Source organism: Sinocyclocheilus anshuiensis, unplaced genomic scaffold (genome assembly GCF_001515605.1).
Source record: "Sinocyclocheilus anshuiensis isolate Anshui unplaced genomic scaffold, SAMN03320099.WGS_v1.1 scaffold1816, whole genome shotgun sequence".
Taxonomy (NCBI): Eukaryota; Metazoa; Chordata; class Actinopteri; order Cypriniformes; family Cyprinidae; genus Sinocyclocheilus; species Sinocyclocheilus anshuiensis.
In genome coordinates, this window is record NW_015557182.1 from 609,793 (window position 1) to 634,639 (window position 24,847).

Here is a 24,847-nt window from a genome sequence, read left to right on the forward strand (position 1 = left end):
GGGCCTGTCTGCGTGACGTCACACAGACAGGCATCTGAGATCGGCTCGATTTGAGAAAGGGGAAAACATTTAACGAAATTAAAAAAAAAAAACACTGGGTGGATTTTTATCCTTATAGGGTGGTTGTGTACACACACTGCCAACACACATTTCAGTTCAAACAACTTTTAAAAGTGCATGTAGCATCCTATGACCGCTTTAACAATTTTCACCTGACAAATGATAAAACAGATGAAAATCCCACAAGGTCCAGACACACCAAACCTCAAATGAACTAGCGGCGACGACAGCCAACTGTGGTGTCGCCTCACATTGACTGGTTAAAAAAGTTGCACTTGAAAACACCACAAAGCCAACAACAAACTAGTGTGTGCATTCTGCACCTTTGTGAGAGTAAATATATCTCCAAACCAGAAGATGGCAGTAGTCTGTATGCATTGTTCATTAAAGGGAAACCGGAAGAGCTAGGATTACGTATACTACACAAACCCTAAACAAAGTAATGCTTAGGTAAAATTTTCTTGCCAATATCCCTATGAAATTTTTTTACTGATGAGATGAAGATGAAATTAAAGTGTGCCCTCTTGACTTCGCTGTTTGATCGCTTGCATCACTTCTGTTTTTCTTCTCTTTTCTTCTCGTGTACTCCACCACCAGGGTCCAACTAGTGGCAACAATATCGAACACACCGCAAAAACTAGGCCAATGGACGACAACAACAACAACCCAATAGTGACTGACCATTGTCTTTGTGTGTCCATGCCTTATAGACTTAGCTAAGGTAGCAACCACCAGTTTAAAGCACTGGATTTAAAAACACATTAAACTGTACCAGATAACTAATTCAAATTATTTCCAGCTCATGGGTGATTTGTTTTTTGAACCAGCACTATTTTAATCGGTTTACTTTCTGCATGACTAAACAAAAATACTAAATCATTTCAAAATATTTTTTCCGAACACTCCCTTGCCTGCTGTTCATCAGGCCACAACAGGTAAACACATCCCACTTCTCAATAACCTCACACCTTTGGTTGCCATGTTGTGCTTGGTATTCAAACAAACAAAGCATCATGTTAAAACCACAAGCAGCATGACATTTAACATAAATCTATGTAACTTAATTGAAAACAGCTGAACTCCCATCAAAGCAATACAATGAAAGTCAGTGGGGTTCAAAACAACACTGGACTCATTGTATGGACAAAACCAGAAGAAAGTAAGTCATTACTGTACACCTTCAATCATTACCTCAGCTTGGAGAGTTGTCTTTAGTTTAATCATTGACTGCAACACTTGATCCTCACTTTAGCACACAACTACAAATGAAGTCATTTACTTCAGCCAAGTTGCCTCCTCAGGGAGACAAATGTGTTGTTTATTTACTCTAGTAAACTAAAAAGGGTTTTAAAAGGCTATTTATGTCTTTAGTTTACAGGGGAAGTTTGTAAAATGTTGGAAAACTTTTTGAGGTTAAAATACATTTTCCTATCCTATTCTAATATTCAAAGACAACTGTAAGTCATTTGTAGGTTGATTTTCAAGAAAGTGTAAACAATGTGGTTTTGTGGCACATTTATTTGTATAGCACTTTACAGAGCAGCTTCACAGCAATAAACAAGAAAATACCAGTGTTGCAGATTCAATTACCTCAATTTCAGCTGTAAGGCAGCTCAATTTAGTTCAATGTTGATTCAATTTATATCAATAACAATGTTAATGATGCAAAGTTCATCAATTATAAAAGGCAGCTCAGCGTCATTATCCAGCTCAGTTCAGTTGAAGTTTTGTTCTTACAGTCAAATGGATAATATTTCTGAATTTTAATTTTCTTTTAAAACACTGCTGTTTGTCCAGACCAGCATCAGTTTTTTCCAGCAAATGGCAGATGGGTGGAGTTTGAAGAGTGATTATTTTTGTCATTCTCTTTACTGCCACTAATTGATGCAGAAATAATACACTCAACACGTGCCCTTTAAGATGTATGTGGCCAAGTCTTCAAACTGTTACACTAATCTGTTTTACGAGATTGAGCTCCCAGACCTTTTTAATTATATGGTGCTTTCAGAAAATACAACCTCTTGTTCTCATCGCCTTGTGTTGAAGTCAAACCAAATATAATTTTTAAATGTAACACGACATGTTTATTTTTAATCCGTCTGTGTTGGATGGCTTAAAATATAGCTGACTGCCTAAGAACTCATTTACTATGTGGGGTCACTGACACAACAGATCAGATCAGTCATGTTGTCTTGAAGATCAAGTCGTTAGGAGGACCAAAGATTATAAAGATTATACAAACATTGGTAAATCTCTGATCTGTCCTAGAAGCAATGTGAAGTCAACTGTGAAAAACACGACGCAACCAAGAAGAAATGATTAAGATCAGGTCATCCCCTCCCAACTTCAACTGGACAAAAATTAAAAGTGTGTACTTTTTGGAACTTGCAGAAACTGTTTTCACACTAGGGGCCCTATTTTAACGGTCTAAGCGCATGGTCTAAAGCGCACGGCGCAGGTGCACTTAGGGCATGTCCAAATCCACTTTTGCTAGTTTAATGACAGGAAAAATGGTCAGCGCACCCGGTGCATGGTCTAAAAAGGTTGTCCCTATTCTCTTAATGAGTAATGGGTGTGTTTTGGGCATAACGTGCAATAAACCAATCAGAGTCTCATCTCCCATTCCGTTTAAGAGCCAGTTGCGCTCGCGCCATGGCAGATTCGCTATTTACATGGTGGAATTTGCAAGCGCAAAGACTGAACACGTCTCCAGAGAGGAAACGGATCTGCTCCTGCACGAGCAAATAGGCGGCCTACTTCTGATACTTGCGATGACTATCCATTATGGCATGTAGGCATTTTTATATTTATGTAGCCTACACAATAATAATATTTGGCATTGTAATACTGTAATTTTTAATATTTGGCATGTTTGTTTGCTGCTGCGTGTCCCTGTGTGTGCAATAAGCAGAGTGTACACGCGTCGTGGACCCACCTATAGGCGCATATTACTAACGCGCTCTTTAAATAACAAAAAAATACTGCGCCATTGACTTTAGACCAGGTTTTAGTTGGTCAATGACGCAGTTCATTTCAGTTGCCTCAAAAAAGCAACGCGCCAACAATGCGCCTGAACACACCTCGTTTTCAGACCAGCACGGCCATATAGGCGCACAAATGGGCGCAAATTAGGGCTGTAAAAAAAAAAAAAAAAAAAAAAAAAAAAAAAAAAACAAAATATATATATATATATATATATGAATTGTTATGCTGTTAAGTTTTTGAGAGTTGCACAACATGACATTATAAAACTGAACTAAAATTGCCTTGACATAAAGAGATCAAGCAATCTGATATTTATCTGAGATGGTTCTGCATGGATGCAGCGCTGCTACGTTGTTCATGCAATATATTGCGGAAAACGAGAGCATCAGTGTGGCGAAGATGTTGTTTAAACTGAACAACGAAAATGAAACCAAGCCGTTCACACAGAACGCATATTTATCACATTTTCTAGCGGGGCATCTATCAGCGTTGCACTCGTGTCTCGCACAAGAGAGCGGCATGTTTAGAAAGCCATGTAAAATTAATGTAAATTCAACTTTTAAAAAACATGTCTCAAGACTTTATGGCGGTTTTCCCCCATCCTAGTGTATCTCATGTTTTTAAATGAAGAAAGTAGCCTACTCTTTGTGATTGGTTTTCGGTCCTTTTTATTAAACTATACATACATGCATGGTGCTGTTTTTTTATTTTCTAATTGTTTAAGCAACTTTATTAATTATATATGGTTTATAAACATTATTTTAAACATTATGCATTTTTTTTTCAAAGATAGTCGTGTTATTTTATTACGCTTTGAAAAATGCATTTGCTATTTAAATAACGTGGCACAGGACGTGAAAATGATAACTGCGTCGGGCTGAAACTAGCAAAAAACGCTTGCGTCGCGCCTGGCGCTGCATTGCACCAGGTGTATGATAGGGCCCTCTCATTTTACAAGGACCAGAGTCAGTTTGATGCCAGAGTTTGGTTTGGTTGTTTAGCTGGTCTCAAGTTTTTTTTTTTTTTGGCACTATTTAAAATGAATAGTGCTTCCCAAACCTGATCACATTTAGGGTGTCTCTATATCTCACATAACCATTGTAGATCACAGGAGCATCAACTGATAAGCTGATGAGCTGAATCAAGTGTGTTTGATTAGGGAATTTAAAACATTAACTGTTGCACTGTGCATTCCACACACGTTCATGATTTTCATGATGCTTCAGCATCTTTTGAATGGTTGACCTTGTGGAACTTGAAGACTTTGTCGTTAGACGTTTCTCAAAGTCCATAATCAAACTGTCTTCCAACAACATAGTGGTTAGAAACATAAAATAAGATCCAACCTTTATCCCATTATCCCTCAGGCCTTCTAGCTCCATGACCATGTAAGTGTTGGTCACATGAGACCACAGCAAGAAATGCAACAACATATCCTCGGGGACAGAAGACACATCACATTATCAGATGTCCTTCAGAGGCACAGTTGAGCACATCACAGCAACTACAAATGTCCAATAAATACTTAATTTACTACTAGATGCTTCTCAAAGTCCATAATCAAACTGTCTTCCAACAACATAGTGGTTAGAAACATAAAATAAGATCCAACCTTTATCCCATTATCCCTCAGGCCTTCTAGCTCCATGACCATGTAAGTGTTGGTCACATGAGACCACAGCAAGAAATGCAACAACATATCCTCGGGGACAGAAGACACATCACATTATCAGATGTCCTTCAGAGGCACAGTTGAGCACATCACAGCAACTACAAATGTCCAATAAATATTTAATTTACTACTAGATGCCAAGATCAAAAAACGCTAAGAGACTCCTCTCCATTCAGATTACATGAAACAAGTGTATGAATTTTGATATCGGCAGCCAAACTACCTTAGATATATAATCTGACAATTATTGTTACCACTGTATAAACTAATATGGGATCTATGGGGTCAATCAGTCATTTGGTTTCATTTCTTGACAGTGGTGATTAATATTTTTTAGTAGTAGTAGTAACTGTAATAACTGTAATAATAACCAGGATCATTTTGGCATGCTTTTATAGTGGAATTATCAAATTTAATACAACATTTTTATTAAAAATGGTCATCAGCATAATATGTTCAGTTTAATTAGACATTTAATTGGAGAATTCGCATGAATTTCAGAATGTGATGGGATTAATAACCTCAAAATAGCTAAATATTGGATGATGAATCAGCCTGGATGACTAAGGTCTGACCTACCAGACACTGTCATTCATTGAACATGGTAATTATGAAAACTGCATTAAAAAAAAAAAAAAAAAGAAGATAAATCACCTGCCTATCCATTATGCTCACATGTAGATCACGTGTAGACTTGCCTTGCACACAGGGCAGGCTGGAGTATTTAAGCTGGTAGGTGGCAGGCAGAGCGCCTGTGGTACAATTCTAGCGGACTCCACACAGTTTTAAGTAACGCTGACACAACAAGCCTCAGAATTTCAGTGCATCCTCTAAGCCGGGTGAATGGTGTGATCTCACCACTGGCTAGAGGAACCCTTATGTAACCCAAGACGCCAATGTGTTTATCTAGGAAGACATGAACTTCAATTATCTGTGTTGTTTCTGGGCAAGTACAAATTTCTACTCCTCCGCCACGGACCACTAACATTACAGAGGTCGCTGGAGAAAAAGCTAAATATTTTACAATGTGGACGCAATGCAGCAAGTCAAAAAGACCTACAGAATCCATATGAGCCATGAGCCATGAACCATGATCTTAGAGTTTGAGGTGACAGGGAGTTTGCTCATGGGATATTTACTGGAAATATAATTTAATTTTTAATTTTTTTGGTAGATTAGCACAAATGTTGTCTCCATTAAAATCAATTGAACATATTTTCATTATGTACAAAGAGATTATTGACAATGTGGGATTTGTCTACTATTAAATATACTATACTATATATAATATACATATACTGGTAAAAAATGTATAGCCTGAATGCACTGTAAGTCACTTTGGATAAAATCGTCTGCTAAATGCATAAATTATAAAATTATAAAAATAAAATATGTTGAAAATCTCTTCCATTACCAGTTATGCAATATGAAAATAAATGTTGGTCTATTCCTCACAAAATTATTGTATGGCTTCAAATTAAATTCGTTATTAAATAAAATTTTAAGCAATTAAGTTTTAAATCACATTAGGTCAGACAGCATTTTGTGTTGAGTCCACAAAAATGATCATGTGAAGCATTGTGATGATCTCCACCCAACTCATTCAAGTGGGAATAAACATAATCATGTCATACGCTATATAAATATTCCGTTTTCAACTGCTGAAAACCAACTAGGCATATGTCAACACCTCCGTTGCCTTCTTTTTCTATACATGAAAATAGATTAATAGACTTCATAAGAATAGAATTCATTGACACTGACTAATCCTAGTCTCAACATCATTCAGGTTTAGACTATATTTCTAAATCTCTGCTTAAATTAAGAATGCGACTTTTCCCTTTCAGCCTAAGCAGATGCCAATAGTCTCAGGGGGAAAAAAAGAGAAACATGAGACGCAAAAAGAAGACAAAAGAACTGAACTGACTTCTCAACAGCTCACAGGAATTTGACATGAAGGTGTCAGAACAACATGTGTGAACCTGTACAAATATGCCTTTTTTTAAGTCTTGTTCTTAGTCAAAACAATTCAGAGCATTTTGGTGTCTACTGTGTTTTCATATAACAGTTATAAGTGCTATTTATAATGTATGGTGCTTGCAGTGGACAGAAGATGTTTCACAAGAACGTTAACAAGGCAACTGGGGAATATTCAAGTGCTACCGCTGTTCTCATATCACGTGGCAGTGTGGTATATGAAAGATATTTAGAGAAAGAAAGAAAAAACTTTCACAAATGGAAAAAGTAGAAAAGTAAATAATTCATATTTTGCAGAGGAACTGCTACTGAGAGTACAAGCTAGAAGACTAGCAGCTCATTAGACGATTGTAAGGCTGGAAGGTGTACAATGCCGTGGTCCTAAAATAGGTGGATGCTTGTGCATACTTAAATCATACTTTTATATAACTAAATATCAAATGCTGATCATCTTAAAATGGCCAAACAATGGACATTTAATCAGTCTGCATGATATACCCGCATATCTAGAGTACCACGTAAGATCTGAACAACCAGACATTGCCTTTTGTTGAACATTGTAATATGAAACCTCAATTATGTAAACTCAAGAAATCACCTGCCTATCCACTACATTTGTTTTACTGAAAGCAAAAACTACAGATCCGTTTTGATGAAGTGCTGATTTCCTGCTGGCCTATGTCAATTCAGTTTTATTTGGAGGGTGTGTCTTTTACACAATCCGCAATCTTTTCAAAGAATTCGAAGTCATAAACATTTTTCTACAATGAAGTATTAAAGTCTATATTACAAAACAATCATAAACCTATATGGCCTTGGCTTGGGCATATTTAACGGCGCCTATGTTTATGCTTCTATGGTCAGGGTGCCTTGTTATTATCTTCCCGCATATTATGCAACTGACCCTGGAAAAACATTACTTCAACATGCTAATGAACCACAGCCATGCCAGCTTCGCTCTCCAAGCCATGTCTTTCCATAAGGGCTGAAGGTCTGTCGGAACATAAAAGTGCATGTGCATGCAATAGTATGACTTCTGCGGTCTCCTTGTGGGATAGCAGAAGTGTGAATTTTGCATGGCTCTTTCCTACCCCAGATTCATGTGACATTTCAAGACCTGTCTGTGAGTTCCCGCAGAAACCTGAGGTCATATTCAAATGCATTCTCGCCCATCTCAGTACCTACCACTGAACCAGTGTCCTGTATAATTTCTGACCACCGAGAGTTCACTGGTCCCACTGGGCGCTGATGGAGCCAGAGATGAAACCGCAATGCAGAGACCTCAGGCAAGCTCTGGCTTCATCTGATGGAAACGGCTTCAGTGCAGTTTTTGCAGAGCCCTGACTGACACAAAAAAAACTCAAAACTCAAAGCTTAACCAGTGGTGATATCTTCCACCGGATTCACGATTTTCCCAATTAGTGTGGGTTACGTAACATCCTCATCCCTAGTATTCAGAACAGCAGGGACAGTGTCCCTGGTGTAAGGACAGTTTCTGCGAAAAGACATCTGACATGTGCTGAAGTGTTGTTTTCAGGCTTGTTTCTAGCAAGAAATGTACTTTCGTTTGAGAGACAACTGTTGTTCTATTCATTCACTGGTGAACGAGGGACTGATGGCGTTTTTTTTTTAAACGAGCCTTGATCTCCTTTGAAGTTAAAAAATAGCAAAGTGACAATACCACAGGAGAGGATAGCACACACTCCAAAAACACAAAAAATGGTATCCTAGCAACAGGAGACGGATGCTGGAGGGTTTCTCTTTATTCCAGAAATGCATCTAGAGCTTAATCTGCTCAGATCTTTCTCTGGTTTGTAAGCTACTTGATTGAAAAAACAGACTTCTGATTACTTGATTGCAGATTTTTTTTTGTACTTCACCCTATTTTGCACACATATATTAGATATATAATAAAAGTTAACTTTTTTGTTGTTTTTACTTTACATTTTATTCAAAGCATTAATTAAATGTACAGTTGGTACAACATTTCAATTGTCTTATTTAAAATTAACAGCAATATTTTAGGTTAAAATCTCAAAATATAAGAGAAAGCATAGGCCTATATCTTTGGTCCTCTGACTGGTCGGTCGCCATTTCTTATAAGTTAAATCTTTTTTTTCCTTCACCTTTTTGTCTTCACTAGTTAATTTTAAATGCTTATGCAAAGTGATTTTACTAGCAGAAAACTATTTCATGTTGTGTCTCAATTAAGTTTAGGTAAAAAGGTTTTCACAAAAAATAATAAAATAAAATAATTTTAATAATAATAATTAAAATAATCCTGCAATAGTAGAGGGTTAAAATATTTGATACAAGTATTACATATCAATTGTCCAAGTTCATCAAAAACAGAACAAGCAAGCCCTAGAAAATAGAGATAAGGATTCACCTCATGTGAACTGAAAATACTTGTCATAGTATCATTTTTTTCAGAGATTTAACCGAACCTTACTGCAAAGAGGACATAATCAACTTATTGAGTTAATAGCTGATAATAAACAGCTTCATCTAATCTGATATGGATGTTCCTTGCAAGACAAAAAAAGATAGATTTATATATCTTCTCTTTAATTTATTTATAAAGGTCTGTCTGTCTCACAGCTCCTTAAGCGAATGCTCCTGGAATGTTGCTGCATGGCTAAAAACCTAAGAGCACTCAAGAGCAGAAGCAGTGTAAAGCCCAAAACACACTGCATGATTTTAGCAATCCTATAAGATCACTGCATGTCACACTGTGCGACATGGATCAAATAAACTTGGGTACGACGTGTGTAGACCGTACGATGATGACACCTATCGACTCATACGCTACGACGCACGTTCCTATAGAATAATAAAACATCATCAGCATGTGCTAGTAGTAAACAAAAAGAGCATGATAAATCAGACTTTAGCAGTTGTATTTTTGTTATGTGTGCTGAAAAAAAGTGGAAGCTGCGAAAAAGGATGGCATAAGAGCTTGAGGTAAGCAGTTTTATGTTTTAGTGCCACGTCGCGTTGATTTCATGTCGCATTTTTATTGGTTGGTCAGTAAACGTGAATCGTAGCAGCTAACACACTGTGCGATGATCATACTGTATCGTAGGCTATCTTTGGTCGAAGATCGTGACAAGGCCATCTTTGAACCTCTCTCACTGTACGACACAGGACCACCGATTAGGAGCCACGATCACAGAAATTGCCCCGATCGTTTCACGATGCCAATCTTTCGTCTGGGATAGCTGAAAGTCGTGCAGTGTGTTTAGGGCTTAAGCTAGCTTAAGAGCATAATCAGAGATGCTGTTCTTTCATGAATACACTTTGTAAAACCACTTGGCTTTTAGATAAGCTCTTCAGACTGCTGGGGACTGAATTCAGGATAAACCACAGCAAGACAGTGGTCAAGGAAATTTGATGACAAGCAATTTATAAATTTTCCAAACTATAAACAGTGGCTTGGCCGGGTTCTAAGCAGGATGCTTAAGCATTAAGGAAAGGTCATATTTTAGGGAAGAAACCCTAAAAAAACCATTTGGTTTAAAAAACCAAAACCAATTCAGCGGTTCCACAATTCTGCAGAAAGCGCTGCAAATTTCCAGATCCCATGATTTGCTAAAATAAGACCGCTGTTGAACTGGTGAGGACACACACTCCTCCAATCCTGTCCTCACATGAGGACTGAGACGTTAGAGTCCCATCCGAATGGTGTGAAAGAAAAGGTATAAGCCCCATCAGGAGTAAAAGTCTACAGGACAGGCATTTTAACCCAGTTCAGAAGGTTTTCCTTTTGCATGCAGAAATGTCAAGAGCATTCAGGCTTCGAGATGGTCCACTTCTTTATAGCAATGAAAAGGCAGTCCCCAATTATTTCAAAAACAAGAGGAAATATGAAGATCCGTTTTGGGGACTTTAGGTATGGAGCCCCCAAGGCAGGGGTGTCCAATCCTGCTCCTGGAGGGCTGGTGTCCTGCAGAGTTCAGCTCCAACCCCAATTAAACACACCTGAACCAGCTTATCAAGGTCTTACTAGGCATACTAGAAACTTCCAGGCAGGTGTGCTGAAGCAAGTTGGAGCTAAACTCTGCAGGACACCAGCCCTCCAGGACCGAGTTTGGACACCCCTGCCCTAAGGGGACATGCGCTGCATGAAAAGATGGAATGGTGATAGAAAAATATAAGATTTGGAGGAAAATTATGATTCAACACTTTCACATTCTCTCGCAAAAACACTGCGTTTGTGTGTGTCCACTTGCAAAAGCACTGAAATATAGTTTTCCCCTCAGACCTCATCTTATTTCCAATACAAATGTTTTACAAGCAAACACAAACTTTCTCGGGAGAATGCAAAAGTTTTGCAAGAGAACACAAAAATGATTCCTCCAATCTCATTTTTATTATCTCCATATTTACGTGATAAACATTGTGTAGGAATTACGTTATGTACGTGGGACGAATGAATGAAGTCAAAAGCAGGATATTTATGACTGATTTCATGAATCCCGAAAAGAACTTAAAGAGGGTGAGTTAATGAAGACAAAGTTTTTCATCGAGAAAATAATACAGATGTTAGGAAAAAAGGTCCAAGCAATTACACGCCACAATTTGGACAAAGTCATCAGAATAACATATGGGACACTGGGACAAAATGTCAAAGGTGAAAGACTGAGACACACTGTGTGAATTTGTTTAGAGAATATCCTCTCCTGGCAGATTGCAGAAAACGGCTGACGCTCACAGGAAAATCTCCATCCAAATTGGCCTGTGATGACATTGGGGACACTTTAGTTAAGTTTTGCCTGACACAATATGAAGGTCACAGTTTGCATCAACAGAATAGGATTGCTGATTGTGTTCTTTGGAGCAGCTAGTACCCTGCTAATGTGCCACCTGGTGGATTCATTCACAACTTCATTACTTCATTAGGCGGCAATAAATAAATGAATAATCAATGTATTCCCACCTGGACAAAGCCTAGATTAATGCTGCAAATGGCTCTGCAAGCTCCAGTCACAAACACTGCTTGTGGAGGTGGCAAAAAATATGGATATGCAAAACTATTTTCACAATCCATAAGCGGTGAGTAGCCTGAATGGCTAGTTGGTCTTTAGGAAACCCCAAATAAGAATTATAAGACGGGTTTTGGGTTCACCTGACCCGCAATTAGACACGTTTCTTTAGGGACAGTCACATGAGAAGAAGACATGTTCTTGTGTTTAAAAACAACTAGAATGGAACAGAACTCAGGGCTCCTGAGATGCATTTTTTTTAAGTTTAACTATTTTAAACATTGCAGGGGTTGCTCTATCCACAAATGAAAATTGTCTCCTCATTTACTCACTCTCATGCTGTCCCAGACGTGTATGACTTATTCTTTCTCACTTTTTTCACATGACCACAAAGAGTTTTAGAAAACTGCTCCATCTATGTGAGTCCATATAATGCAGGTGGATGTGTCCCTCAAAGTTGATGCTTCAAAAACCATGCAAAACCATGCAAAAACCATGCATTTTTGTTGAGTTAGTCGGTGTTAAGGACATTGCACACTGAATCCGAAATTTTCGTCCAAAAGTTTTAACACATTGAAAAATAAATACAACCTCACGTTGTGTCAATCACGTTTACACACTGCCTCCAGTGGACAAAAGTGGACCAGGTTCGATTTTCTGTGTTTTCGTATCCGTAGCAAGCATTTTGATAGGAAAGGATGAAAAAAAACGAATATATATACGAATATATATAATATACAAATATTTCGGACTCAGTGTGCAAGGACCTTTAAAACCAGAGAAGGTTTAAGGTTTTTGTTTTAGTCTTAGAAAGTGAAAGGTGTAAAGGTGTAAGTGCATCAGATAATTATCTTTTCTTGTAAAATGTGAAACCAAGATCGCAAATTTAGAAAGTGAAAGTTTCCAAAGACCCATTCCCAGTGTTACCAGTAGGGATGTCACGAGAACCGATACTACGGTACCAAGTCGGTTTAAAAATGATAAAATCCTGCCGGTACTTGTTTTTCTTCAGTAGCGTAAGTACCGATGGTAGCGACTAGCGAGGCTGCAATTCTTCAGGAACTGACGGGGGCAGGCAGAGCATATGCCCGGAAGTGTTTCAGTCAGTCCTCAAAGGGTAAAGAAGAAGAAAAAATGCCTACAAGCACACAGAAGAACTACACGTGGAAAATGGCGAAGATATATGAATATGATTGTGTGAGATTTAAATGAGAGTGCGCAGCTCTGAAAGCATGAGCGCTGCGCATGATCACGCACACACAACGTTACTGACAGCTTACAGCTTGTTCATTCGTTGTGTATCTGTCCGCGGATTATCATTATTAAGATAATGTAGCAGGGTTGAGCCTGGTCAGTACCTGGATGAGAGACCTCCTGGGAAAACTAGGTTGCTGTTGGAAGAGGTGTTAGTGAGGCCCCAAAAATTTCCTCATGACATTCCTACTCCAGTTGATAAATCAATGTCTTGTGAAGAGAAATATGTGTGAGAACAGCACAAATATTTTAAACTTTTTAAACTATAAATCATCACTTCCAACTGTCAGACGTAGGTTTTTGAAGCATCGACTTTGGCGGACCATACACTTTATTACATTCACTTTCTGCATTATATGAACTCACAGAGATGATAACAGAAATTATTTTTCAAATCTTTGTTTGTGTTCATCTGAGGAAAGAAAAATTTGGGACAGCAGGGTGAGCAAATTACAATTTTTTTCCATATACTATGTCAACGGTTTAACAGCTGAAGCACAGCATGCTGTTAATTTTTTTTATAAACCTACAAATAAAATCTGAAAACTCAGCGCTCAGTGTTGCCAACTCAAGGACTGGGCTCAACTCAATCTAACGAGTTTCACACAGAACAGTTACAGACATACTATACTATTGACTGAGAGAGCAGACCAATGGTTATTCAAACTATACGCTTGTCTTATCTCAATTTGTATCATCTCACGTGGAGTTCAATGTGTGAGTCTTACTCATGTCCCTTTATTCAGGTTGTTGAGAAAGGACTCACTATTGTTTAATAAGGAATGTGGGATTTCGTGACAGACGGCCAGAGTTTCTGTGTGCCATCTCATGCCTGCTCTCCTGGGCCAAACAACCAAGACAGACAAGACCTGACACTGTTGCCAAGCCACACATAAAGTGTAGAATATGGTGTCTTGTTGCATTTTCTTTGCCCTTTAAATCTGCCATGGATCCATTAACGTCCTACATGCTCTGACAGCACACATAGGAAGTTTTGTTTAAGAATACCATGTTGTGATTCATTTGTCTTGTGCATACCAGAAAAACAAGTTTTAAAAGAGCAACACTTCCTACACTGGTCAGCAGAGTGGCACACCCTTTAAACTTGTAGAATATAATAGAAACAAGCTTGACTAAAGAACTCTCTCAAGTTATATGGTAATGCAATATTTGAACTTATGAAATATTTAAGGGGTGTCCAATCTTGTTCCTGGTAGGCCACATTCTTGCAACACATCTGGCTGGAAGTTTCTAGTGATCCTAAAGACCTTGATTAGCTTGATCAAGTGTGTTTAATTACAGTTAAACCTAAAATCTTCAGTAACATGGCCTTCCAGGAACAGGGTTGGATACCCCTGCTTTTCTAGTAATAGAAAAGAATAAAAAGATGAAAATGATCTGGTCAACGAATTAAAGTTTAGAATCTGAAATTCCATGAATGTTATACAGCGTCATCACACTAAGACGCATTCTGTGGGCTTGGCAAATGATTGAGTTGTAAAGAACTGGCTGAGCAAGTTTAACAGGTTCACTTTGACCCTCATTGGGTCACTGCCCTCATTCTTACACTGGGTTCTGTGATTTTACAACCCACTGATGTAAGGTGAAACATCCCTCATGAGGCATCTCAGGAACATATGTCCACAGACAGACAAAAAGAGATTATTTTATGAAAAATAACCAAGTAGACTTTAAAATTTCAATTACTTTTTTGCACTTTTTAAAAAATCTGTGTGAAAAATGGCATCTTTAAAATCTGCATCCTTAAACTCAGCCATTACTGGCATATGCTACATGATAGGATTAAACCTAATCTATCAGAATAAACCAAGTATCAGTAACACATCAACTCAGATAACTGCCAAATTACTTCTAGCACTGCATTTAAAACACTGATTTGAATTGCAATATGACTAACATTTGGATAAATAATTTAAAGTTGCTTCCTAGATATGCTTTTTGTGGTTTAATAACCACACCAGGAATTTTGTTTTTGATTACTTGTACAGCCCTAATTGCATTTCTAAAGCTGTAGGATGCCATCAGGTATTTACGAGATGTAGACATTTGCTGCTTAAGTTTAATTTGGCAGAATTTTAAACTGAAATCAAATTTGAGACCAAGATTATGTTATCATGGGAATCCCATTAGCCAATGATATCCAGGTTCCCACATCCATTCAGAAGTTACACAATAACTCACATGCTAGATGCAACAAGATTGCCTGTCTTCATTTATCTCCCTAGAGTCTCAGAACAGATGGACCCCCACTGGTCAGATAATACCCCCTCTGTGCACCCATCCCATTGCCATTTTCTACCTTTGATCTGTCTTTTTGTTTCATGCTCAAATTGGAATATATGGGTATAAATCACCCATAGTTTCCCCTTTACTGCTAATAATTGTAGTTGCTGTGTTTTCATCTAATTGATATGACCTAAAATAGATAATTTACAATAACAGTGAAATAAAAAAACAACAACCCAAAATAACCAAGTATGTGCAGAAAATTAGGAACAATAAAACAATAATAATAAATATAGCTGCAAGCAGCAATTACCGGGGTTCAAGCATTTTAAGAACCTTGAGCAATTAAAGATATTTTAAGATGATATTACCCAAAAAAAATCATAAATAAAATCACTACAAATATTATTTAATGATTTATCACTTTTGAAAAAATAGTGATTACAGTAGTTACAACCATTTTCATGCTTTTTCCTGTTATAGCGCCACCAAGAGGTCAAACTCCCCAATTTTTGTAATTTGGCTAAAGATCGAGCTCATTCATAAGAGTTCTGAGTTTGCAGAAAATATCTCATTCCATTCAAGAGTTACAGCCATTTTAGTAAAAGTGGCCCCGCCTGCTTCGAACGTTTTGGCATCCTGTTGCAAGCGTGAATCACCAATAAAAACTGCATATAGATGATGCATGTCAAGTTTCGAGTGAATCAGACACACGGCCTATGAGAAGTTTGAAAAAGTAGATTTTTCAGAAAATCCAAAATGGCTGACTTTTTTGGACTTCCAGCAAAAAAAAAAAATCTGCCGGAAGCAGATTTGTTTGGTTTGACCCAAGGATTCCAAAGATATAAGACAATCGAGTCTATGACAAATGGTTTATGAGCTATTGCCAAAAATGTCAGAAATTTTTGTTTGATTGGGGCGAGTCTTTGGATCTGAGTAGCGAGCAATACTACTACCATCTGACCAAGTTTCAGCTCTCTAGGCCTTACGGTTTGGTCTGCACGATCAGTTTTAGGGAAGAAGAAGAATAAAAATCTTTACAACTACAATAGGGTTTCAGCACTATGTGCTTGAACCCCTAATAACTACTACTATTAATAGAGTTAATAAACAGAAATTAGGGAAAGAGCAACAGAAATTCCAATAACTGTGACATTTTGATGGAAACACTAGTTACCATGGTAAAGTTTTAGGCATTTTAGGCGAGTTTAGGCATATGGAATTCACGACTGTTGAACACAAACATAAACAAATAACTTAACATTGTCTGAAATACTTTCTTAAAACATGGTCCAAAATGAATAATTCCTGATCTTTTTTTTTTTATAAAATGTCATTCCTACAACTTTGATTTGTCAAGTACATAAACTTCTTTGGCATTTGTAGTTCTTATTAGCAAAGTATGTTTTTTTTTAACCAAACAATGTTTTCAACATTCATATTTGAGGTAGGAATGTTTCAAAACAGAAAGTTAACCACAGACGTATTTTATTTGTCACTGCACACTGCAAACTGCAATTGTAAAAACTATTTTAAAATTCCAGAGAATGTCAATTCTCATCCGCATTTTGGAATTAAAAACAGAGCACTCTATTATTTGGAAAAAGACAAAAGTGCATGATGATCAACAGGACACTTGTTGGACAGTACTTCACAGAATTTTGTTTTACTTTCAAAATCTGAATTACAATCAAAATGTAGATCATTTCAAATATGTAGCCCACAGAAACCAGTGTTAGAATATGCTAGCAACTACTTCCTGTCTGTGTAAAGGCTTCAACTCTTGTGAGCAGTTGTGCAACACAGCTTGGGATCGAACATTGCCACGAAATATGAACCTGTCTCTGATGATTACCGCAGCACCATCTGTGCATTGGGACGGCCAACGGCTCGAGTGATTGATGAGACCCCTTAAGGAGGAAAGAGAGCAGGGGACCTCATACACACACACACTCTCCCCAACCCATCCACTCTCTGTTTGCCTTACCACTAGCCAATGTGTCAGCAAATGCCTCCACAGGTCCCACTTCACTCACTTATCAGCTTCCTATACGGCTGTTAGCAGGTCTGAGGAATCCCTGTGGAATTAAGATACACACTCCGAACATCTATGCGCTCAACTTGGACTCTCTTATTAAATGACACTGCACCACATATTGAATCCAGACCACACACATTGACCCCAGGGGATTTAACCATGATAAAATTAATTTCATTGATCGGACAAGCTCAAAGTAGACCACCATGCTCTGTGCACAAGCCATGAAGAGTTTTTCAGAGTGGAAATCTGATCAAACCTGTCAAGAAAATGCTGTACCTTGATTTAATTGTTTCAACTATTAATTCATTTATTTATTTACTTATTTATTTAGCACTCTGTCATTTTTTGGGTTGGGTTTAGATTATTGGATCATGTTTTACAAGAAAATACTATTGTACATTTAATTCAATGTGCTAGTGTTAATTGAATGAAAATTGTTTCTACATCAAATTTTGTATTAATATGTGCATAAGTTACAAATTAGCCTAGCTGCAACGTAAAGGAGTAACATTACAGTTTATGCACATATAACTTATATAGTACTAAACATTTTTGTGTTGCAACATTGAACTGTAGACTGATTGAACTGCATTAAAGGTGGGGTATGTATTTTTTTCAAAAACGCTTTAGAAAACAGAGTCGGGCCGAGTACCAAAACAAACTTGTAGCCAATCAGCAGTAAGGGGCGTGTCTACTCATGATGTGGAGGAGAGAGCGCTCAGTGCACAGCACGGCACATTAGCTGAGCCGAGCGACAGAAAGATAGAGATGGCGGATAAAAAACAAAAGCGGAAAACGTCTGCGGAACAAAAGAATGCTTACGATAAGGCAAGAAGTAGGACCCGTGTAAATATCGGAACAGCTTTCCAGCGCTGGAGAGAACTCGAGGCCTGCGATCGGACGCCGAGGTTGCTTTGTTTCTTCTTGATAGGTGAGTAACACCGTGTCTACACCGGATGCGACAGTTGTCACGCCGCGCCGCGCCGCAACAGCTAAATTCAGTCTACACTGGACACGACAAAGCGACCGTTGAAAATCTGTGTCAAAATTTGTGTCAATACGTCATAAATAAAACACGGCAGCAGTTTTCTGTCTGGGATTTGTCGTGTCGTGTTGCATCCAGTGTAGACAGCATCACTGATTATAATGAGTTCTATAGTATTTTGTTGCACCGCTCACGTCTGGTGTAGACATGGTGTAACATTGATTTTGCTTTGTTTCACAGAACTAATGGTTGCCTCGGTTGCGTACGTATGTGTGGGGCGGAGCTATCAAAATAGGGGCGAGACACTTTTGGGGTAGGGGCGTGTTTGTTTTGGTGATTTGAAATGTCAACATTGGCTACCAGAAATCATTTACCCCACCTTTAATAAGCTCATGTTTTATGTGAGGCAAAAGACCTTAGAATCAACCTTAATAGGATCAAATGAAATACACAGCATTTCACAACTTCTACTCACTAATTTGAAGGCTGTAATTGGATCGTTGAAACTAAAACTCATATTATACAACTAGACATTGTGGAGAGCTTACAACCTAATAGCTACGCTCTGTCTTAAGAGCAACAGAATAATTAATAGTAAGTATAAATACCTTTCAATTTAAACAAAGCATTTATTATTATTATTATTATTATTATTAATAGTCGTCATTGTGGTGAATTTTTTTTGAGGAATCTGCTTAATTTTCACAATGCAAAAAATCTAAATAGTCCCAATAATATCAATAAATAAATAAATACAAATAAAATAAGGCAAAATATAAATTTATATTTTATAAAACAAACAAACAAACAAAAAACAAATGGGGTGAAATGTGACTTAACAGTCTTCATAAGTCTAAGACAGCAGTCGTGAGACCTAAAAATTATACTGTCAAACAATCGCTGAAGTTTTAAACACTGTTAGGTCACACTGTACTTACAAACCATTGCCAATCGCCATATATATTAAAAGCAATTGCGCAGACAAAAGCTAGCCAACCCATCATGAAGCATCTTCACTTGCCACTTCAGAACTGAGAGTCAGGAGTCAGGACAGCCTGTGTTCAGCACAATACTGTCCTTTCATCTGAAATCCTAGTGCTGCTGAAGTGCAGCTAAAGCCAGGCTTAACATGCCATTTCATTACAGTTATCAAACAGTCAGCTCATGTGGGTTTTTAGGGCTTGAATAGCGTGATCGCATTGATTTCTTTTTGTGAGCCCTTCCACGGCACGAGAAAACGAAGACCATCAGCAAATCCAAAATCCATACACACGATTTACTTGTAAAAGCAATTAACACGGGACCTTCACTCAAGGCCACACTCACATTACACTACTGTTGTTTTATTGATCTGAGGTGATTTAGGTAATTAGCACTGGGGTAATTAGCTACACCTTCAGTAATATTGTAAGACCTAAACTCTTACATTTACTGTTGCCTGTTAAGTATATACAATTAGTATAATCATTTATATTTGTACATAGTTCACCCAAGCTACTTTGCAAGTTTGCTCTTCTAGTTTCATATCACGTACAGAACTTAAAACGAAAGCATCAGAAAATTATAATTACCCTTATAATCTTAGTATTAGTTAAATAGCTGTCTGAAATTAATTCTTCCATTTCACTGTTGCAAGTGTTATTAACTATAGTTTCACAGGAGCATTTTAAAACTGCTTAAACCTCCAATCTCAAACATATTAAAGGGGTGGTTCATTGCGATTTCCCTTTTTTAATGTTAGTTAGTGTGTAATGTTGCTGTTTGATCATAAACAATATCTGCAAAGTTACGAAGCTGAAAGTTCAATGCAAACAGAGATATCGTCTTTTAAAATTCTGGCAGTTTAATGCCAACAAAAACGGCTTGTAGGGACTACAACAAGTTACTTCCCGGGTTTGTGACGTAACAAACCCAGAAAAACCCCGCCCTCGGGAAAAGGCAGCAAAGGGGGCGAGGCCATGCTGCGCTGCTAGAGAAGAGGAAGAGAAAACTAGAGGTGCACGTAAAAATCTATTCATATATGAATCGCGATTATGTCTTCTAACGATTCTAATGGATTCACAGTTTTCAAAATCAATGTTATAAAGCAGCGGTTCTCAATACTGTTCCTCACGTCCCCCTGCACTGCATCTCTCTCTCCCTCTCTCTCTCTCTCTCTCTAATTCAGCTCAGCTCCGACAATGAACTGTTCCAATTATACACTTATTTTACTTTTTCACATAGCTATGAGAAGCATTAAACATGGCAGTTGCCGTACTGTATTAAAGCTTTAATCAGGATAAAACCGCATATTAAAAGCTAACATAAGCAGTAGCATTTACAAATAACAGTGTATCTAAAAGTATGAGACAACAACAAACAAAAAACATAGGCCTACCATTAAAAGCCGTGCTTGCACTGGTTCTGCACGATCCTCTTCAATAATATCCTCTGCTTCTCAAATGGGCTCAAACTGATAAGTGATATTAACGACGCCGTTGTTTACAATACAGCCGGAGCACATGACGCTGAGGTGAGGGGCGGGACATTTAGACGCGCACTAGAAGCGGTTTAGCCAATCACAACACACTGGACTAGCTAACCAATCAGAGCCCATCGCCTATTTCTGAGGGAGGGGCTTCATAAAAGAAGGAAATGATCAGCGTGTTTCTCAGAGAAGGGACAGAGCGGTGTGGAATAACGGTAAATTATGTGAAAAATAATGCGTTTTTTAAAAAACTAAGCATTAACACGTTAGACTGCACCCCATAAACACAATCAAGCCTAGAACAAACCCACTGAACCACCCCTTTAATGATTAGTAGCATGACAAGTTCAGTTTTCTCTGTTTACATATTTCCAATTAAAACAGTAAATAATGTTTCAACTCACAGACATTTAACTCAAATGATCTCTACTTGAGACTAGAATGTGTGGGAATCCCAATATCCCAATAGAAGAGTAACTTCATTTACCGGATCATGAGAACTCCAGCTGTTTAATATGTGGGACATACTCATTCTAAATAGAATTTGACTGAAGAAAAATAATTGCACATGCCCATTAGTGAAAGATCAGCAATCAGTATTTTTGGTTTCACCCAAAAAATTTGCTGTTAATTTACTCACCTTCAGATCATCCAAGATGTAGATTACTTTTCTTTTCATTAGAACAGTAAGAAATTTTTTTAGCTGAAACCATGATCCTTGGTGATTAATAAAATGCCATAAAAAACTCCCTGTCGACGGCAACCGTCACTTTAAAAGTCACAAAAGCGTATTAGGCAATATAAAATTAATACTTGCAGCTCCTGATAATACATTGAGGTCTTATGAAGCGAAACGATCAGTCTGTGCAAGAAAATGAACATTATTTACAACATTATTGCCTGTAATCAATAGCCTCTAGTAAACAGTCCGATTTGGTTCACAAAAGAATCAATTCTTTTGAACTGGTTCTTTTTAAGAAATTGGATGAAGCAGTTCAACAAATCGGACTGAACCGTCTGAAACGATTCACGGCTTGAGCAGCACAGGTCTACAAGTTACTCAATCAAAACTTACTTCAAAACTCACTTTTAGACCAAAATACGGATGTGATCCAATTAACTCATGAACTGCTGGTACGAGTATTCATGAAGTTGAACCAAACACTTGAATGAAGCGGTGAAATTAAAGTTTTTATGGTTTCTCACAGTGTGTCTAAAATGAGAGTTGATTACGACTATTCATTTTATATGCTTTAGACATATAAAACACCCACGTTTCGAACTGGTCAATCAGTTATTTGAACCAGTAATTTTATGTTGCCCAATATGGCTTTTTTTGACTCTCAAAGTGATGGCAGCCATTGAATGATGATTTTATGAATCATTAAGGACCATGGGTTCAGCTAAAAATCTTTTTTACTGTTTTACTGAAGAAAAAAAAGTCACCAACATCTTGAGGGTGAGTAAATTAACAAAATATTTTCTTTTCTTTTGGTGAACTATCCCTTTAAATATGTATACCCGATACAGTTGAAGTCAAACGTTTACATACACCTTGCAGAATCTGCAAAATGTTAATTATTTGACCAAAATAATACAGAATGCATGTTATTGTTTATAGTACTGACCTGAATAAGACATTTCACATAAAAGATGTTTACATATAGTCCACAAGAGAAAATACTGTAATAGTTAAATTTATAAAAAATGACCCCATTCAAAAGTTTACATCCCCTTGATTCTTAATACTGTGTTGTTACCTGAATGATCCACAGCTGTATTTTTTTGTTTTGTGATAGTTGTTCATGAGTTCCTTGTTTGTTCTGAAGTTAAACTACCCGCTGTTCTTTAGAAAAACCCTTCAGGTCCCACAAGTTATTTGGTTTTCCAGCATTGTGTGTATTTGAACCCTTTCCAACAATGACTATATGATTTTGAGATAATCTTTTCACACTGAGGATAACTGAGGGACTCATATGCAACTATTACAGAAGGTTCAAACACTCACTGATGGGGGGGGGGGGGATTAGGGGAAATTAACTATTACAGAAGCTTCAGACGCTCTCTGATGCTCCAGAAGGAAACACGATGCATTAAGAGCCGGGGGTGAAAACTTTTAGAATTTGAAGATCAGGGTAAATTTAACTTATTTTGTCTTCTGGGAAACATGCAAGTATCTTCTGTAGCTTCTGAAGGGCAGTACTAAATGAAAAAAATATGATATTTAGGCAAAATAAGAAACGTACACATCTTCATTCTGTTCAAAAGTTTTCACCCCCCAACTCCTAAGGCATCGTTTTTCCTTTCCTTCTTTTATCTGAAATATCTTATTCAGGTCAGTACTAAATAAACAATAACGTGCATTTTGTATGATCCCTCTTATTTTGGTAAAATAATTACAATTTTGCAGATTCTGCAAGGTGTATGTAAACTTTTGCCTTCAACGTCAGATTTTTAAGAGCGTACTAATATATTAATGGCCTTAAAAGCCACAAAACTCCCATTTTGATTTCACAGTTTCTTTTAAAACAACAATGGCGGCAAAAACGGTCATATACTCACCATTGAGTCCATTGGGAATGCTCCTGTGATGATGTGGAGCGGAGAGATCATCCATTGATCGTCGTATGGTGCCAGTCTTGGTTTCTACAGTCTTGTGTATGTGATTATGATGATGGTCTGGGCTGCCAGCACTTCCACCGCTGGAGGTACTGCTCCCATCGCCAACATCTCTGGCAATGCTCGAACCTCCATTCAGGTTGCTCAGACTAGACTGGCTGTCTATAGAGCTCCTAGATCCTGCGGCATTCCTATCTTCATCCAACATGAGAATGATCTCCTTTAGTTCTGCATTCTCCCGGAGGACGTTTTCTTGGTTGACTTCCAGCTCCTTGAGTTTCTGCTGATAGGTGCTCACCTCCTTCCACATGGAGCTGGCCGTATACCTCCCAAACCTCTGCCATTCCCGAGACAGCTTCTTACCTTTCTGCCGATCATCATCGAGAAAGCAGCAGAGCTCCCTGAGCTCCTGGTTATCGTCTTGCAGTTTCTGGTTGATCTCCTTTAGATTACGGATCTCATGGAGGTGCACCTGCAGTCTGCGGTTGACGTCCTTCATCATGTTCCCATGTTCTAGCATTAGGTTCATTTTCTCACTGTCAGCCCTTCTCAGTCTCTTGATCAAGTCCTCTTTGCTCCATCTGACCAGTTCATCATCAGAGATCTTACTCAGGTCATCATTAGGACAGTGTTTTGCCATCATGATGCTTACAGAGGAACAGTCTCAGGGTTAAATATTCAACATAGATCTAACATAGCGCCGTGTTCCAATCCCACCAAAAATTGCAATGTAAAAACGCATTAAGACCCAGATTAATAGATTATGTAAATAATTACGGGAATCCTTTTACAATGGAAGACTATGCATGAACTGACTCGTATGCCACACATTTATTTTAAAACCTTCACCTTTATTAACGCCTCACTTACCGATAACTTCACAATCAAGCGTGTATTTAAATATCCTAAAATATGCGTGACATACAAATCCACGAGCATCGTTGTAAATGTTTTTCTCAAGAAAAAGAATTTCTTCAGACACGCGTGATCTTACAGGTTTCAAGAGCTGTATTTCAAAAAATAACAACCATAAACGGCGCCTTCATTTAAGACATGCCTGCATTCACGTTACAATTCATCGGAAGCTCCAGAGACAGATCCGAAGGGGTTTGCCGTAGAGCTCCTCACGCGTGTCAATGCTCAGGGTCTCGGGCTCGGCTCCTTCTTTAGACCGGTGTGTGAAATGACCCGAGCTGATCTGAGCAGGTTCAGAGATGAGGCAAAAGGCAGGATCTGCCCTCTTAAAGAGACAGCACCACATTCCCACAAACAGACAGATGTTAATTCTATTTTTAAAATGTAGATTATAATAGAATATAATAATTTTAATAATTTTATTTCTATTTAATTTAATTATAATTACTTTTCACATTTTTTAATGTTACTTTTCAAATTGTATTTATTCATTTATTTATTTATGTATGCGGTATGCATGTATTTTTAAGCGAAGGCAAAGTGTAAACCCTGGTAAGTCTTCAGTGCAGTACTCTGTTATTACACCACACATTTTAAAGATCTATATTTGATTATAATGTAAGCGACAGAGGAGCAGATG

General features: G+C 37.8%; 1 protein-coding gene across 2 annotated transcripts in view; it reads right to left on the reverse strand.

The window, feature by feature from the left end:
- LOC107678669 (coiled-coil domain-containing protein 85C-B-like) overlaps window positions 1-24,489 on the reverse strand; it is a 47,380-nt gene extending 22,891 nt beyond the window's left edge. For both annotated transcript variants that reach the window (XM_016474028.1, XM_016474027.1), the window contains exon 1: window positions 23,236-24,489. In XM_016474028.1, coding sequence (XP_016329514.1) covers window positions 23,236-23,935 — 700 coding nt within the window. In that variant the 5' untranslated portion in view covers window positions 23,936-24,489. The remainder of the gene's footprint in view (window positions 1-23,235) is intronic.
- Between the last annotated feature and the right edge of the window lie 358 nt (window positions 24,490-24,847).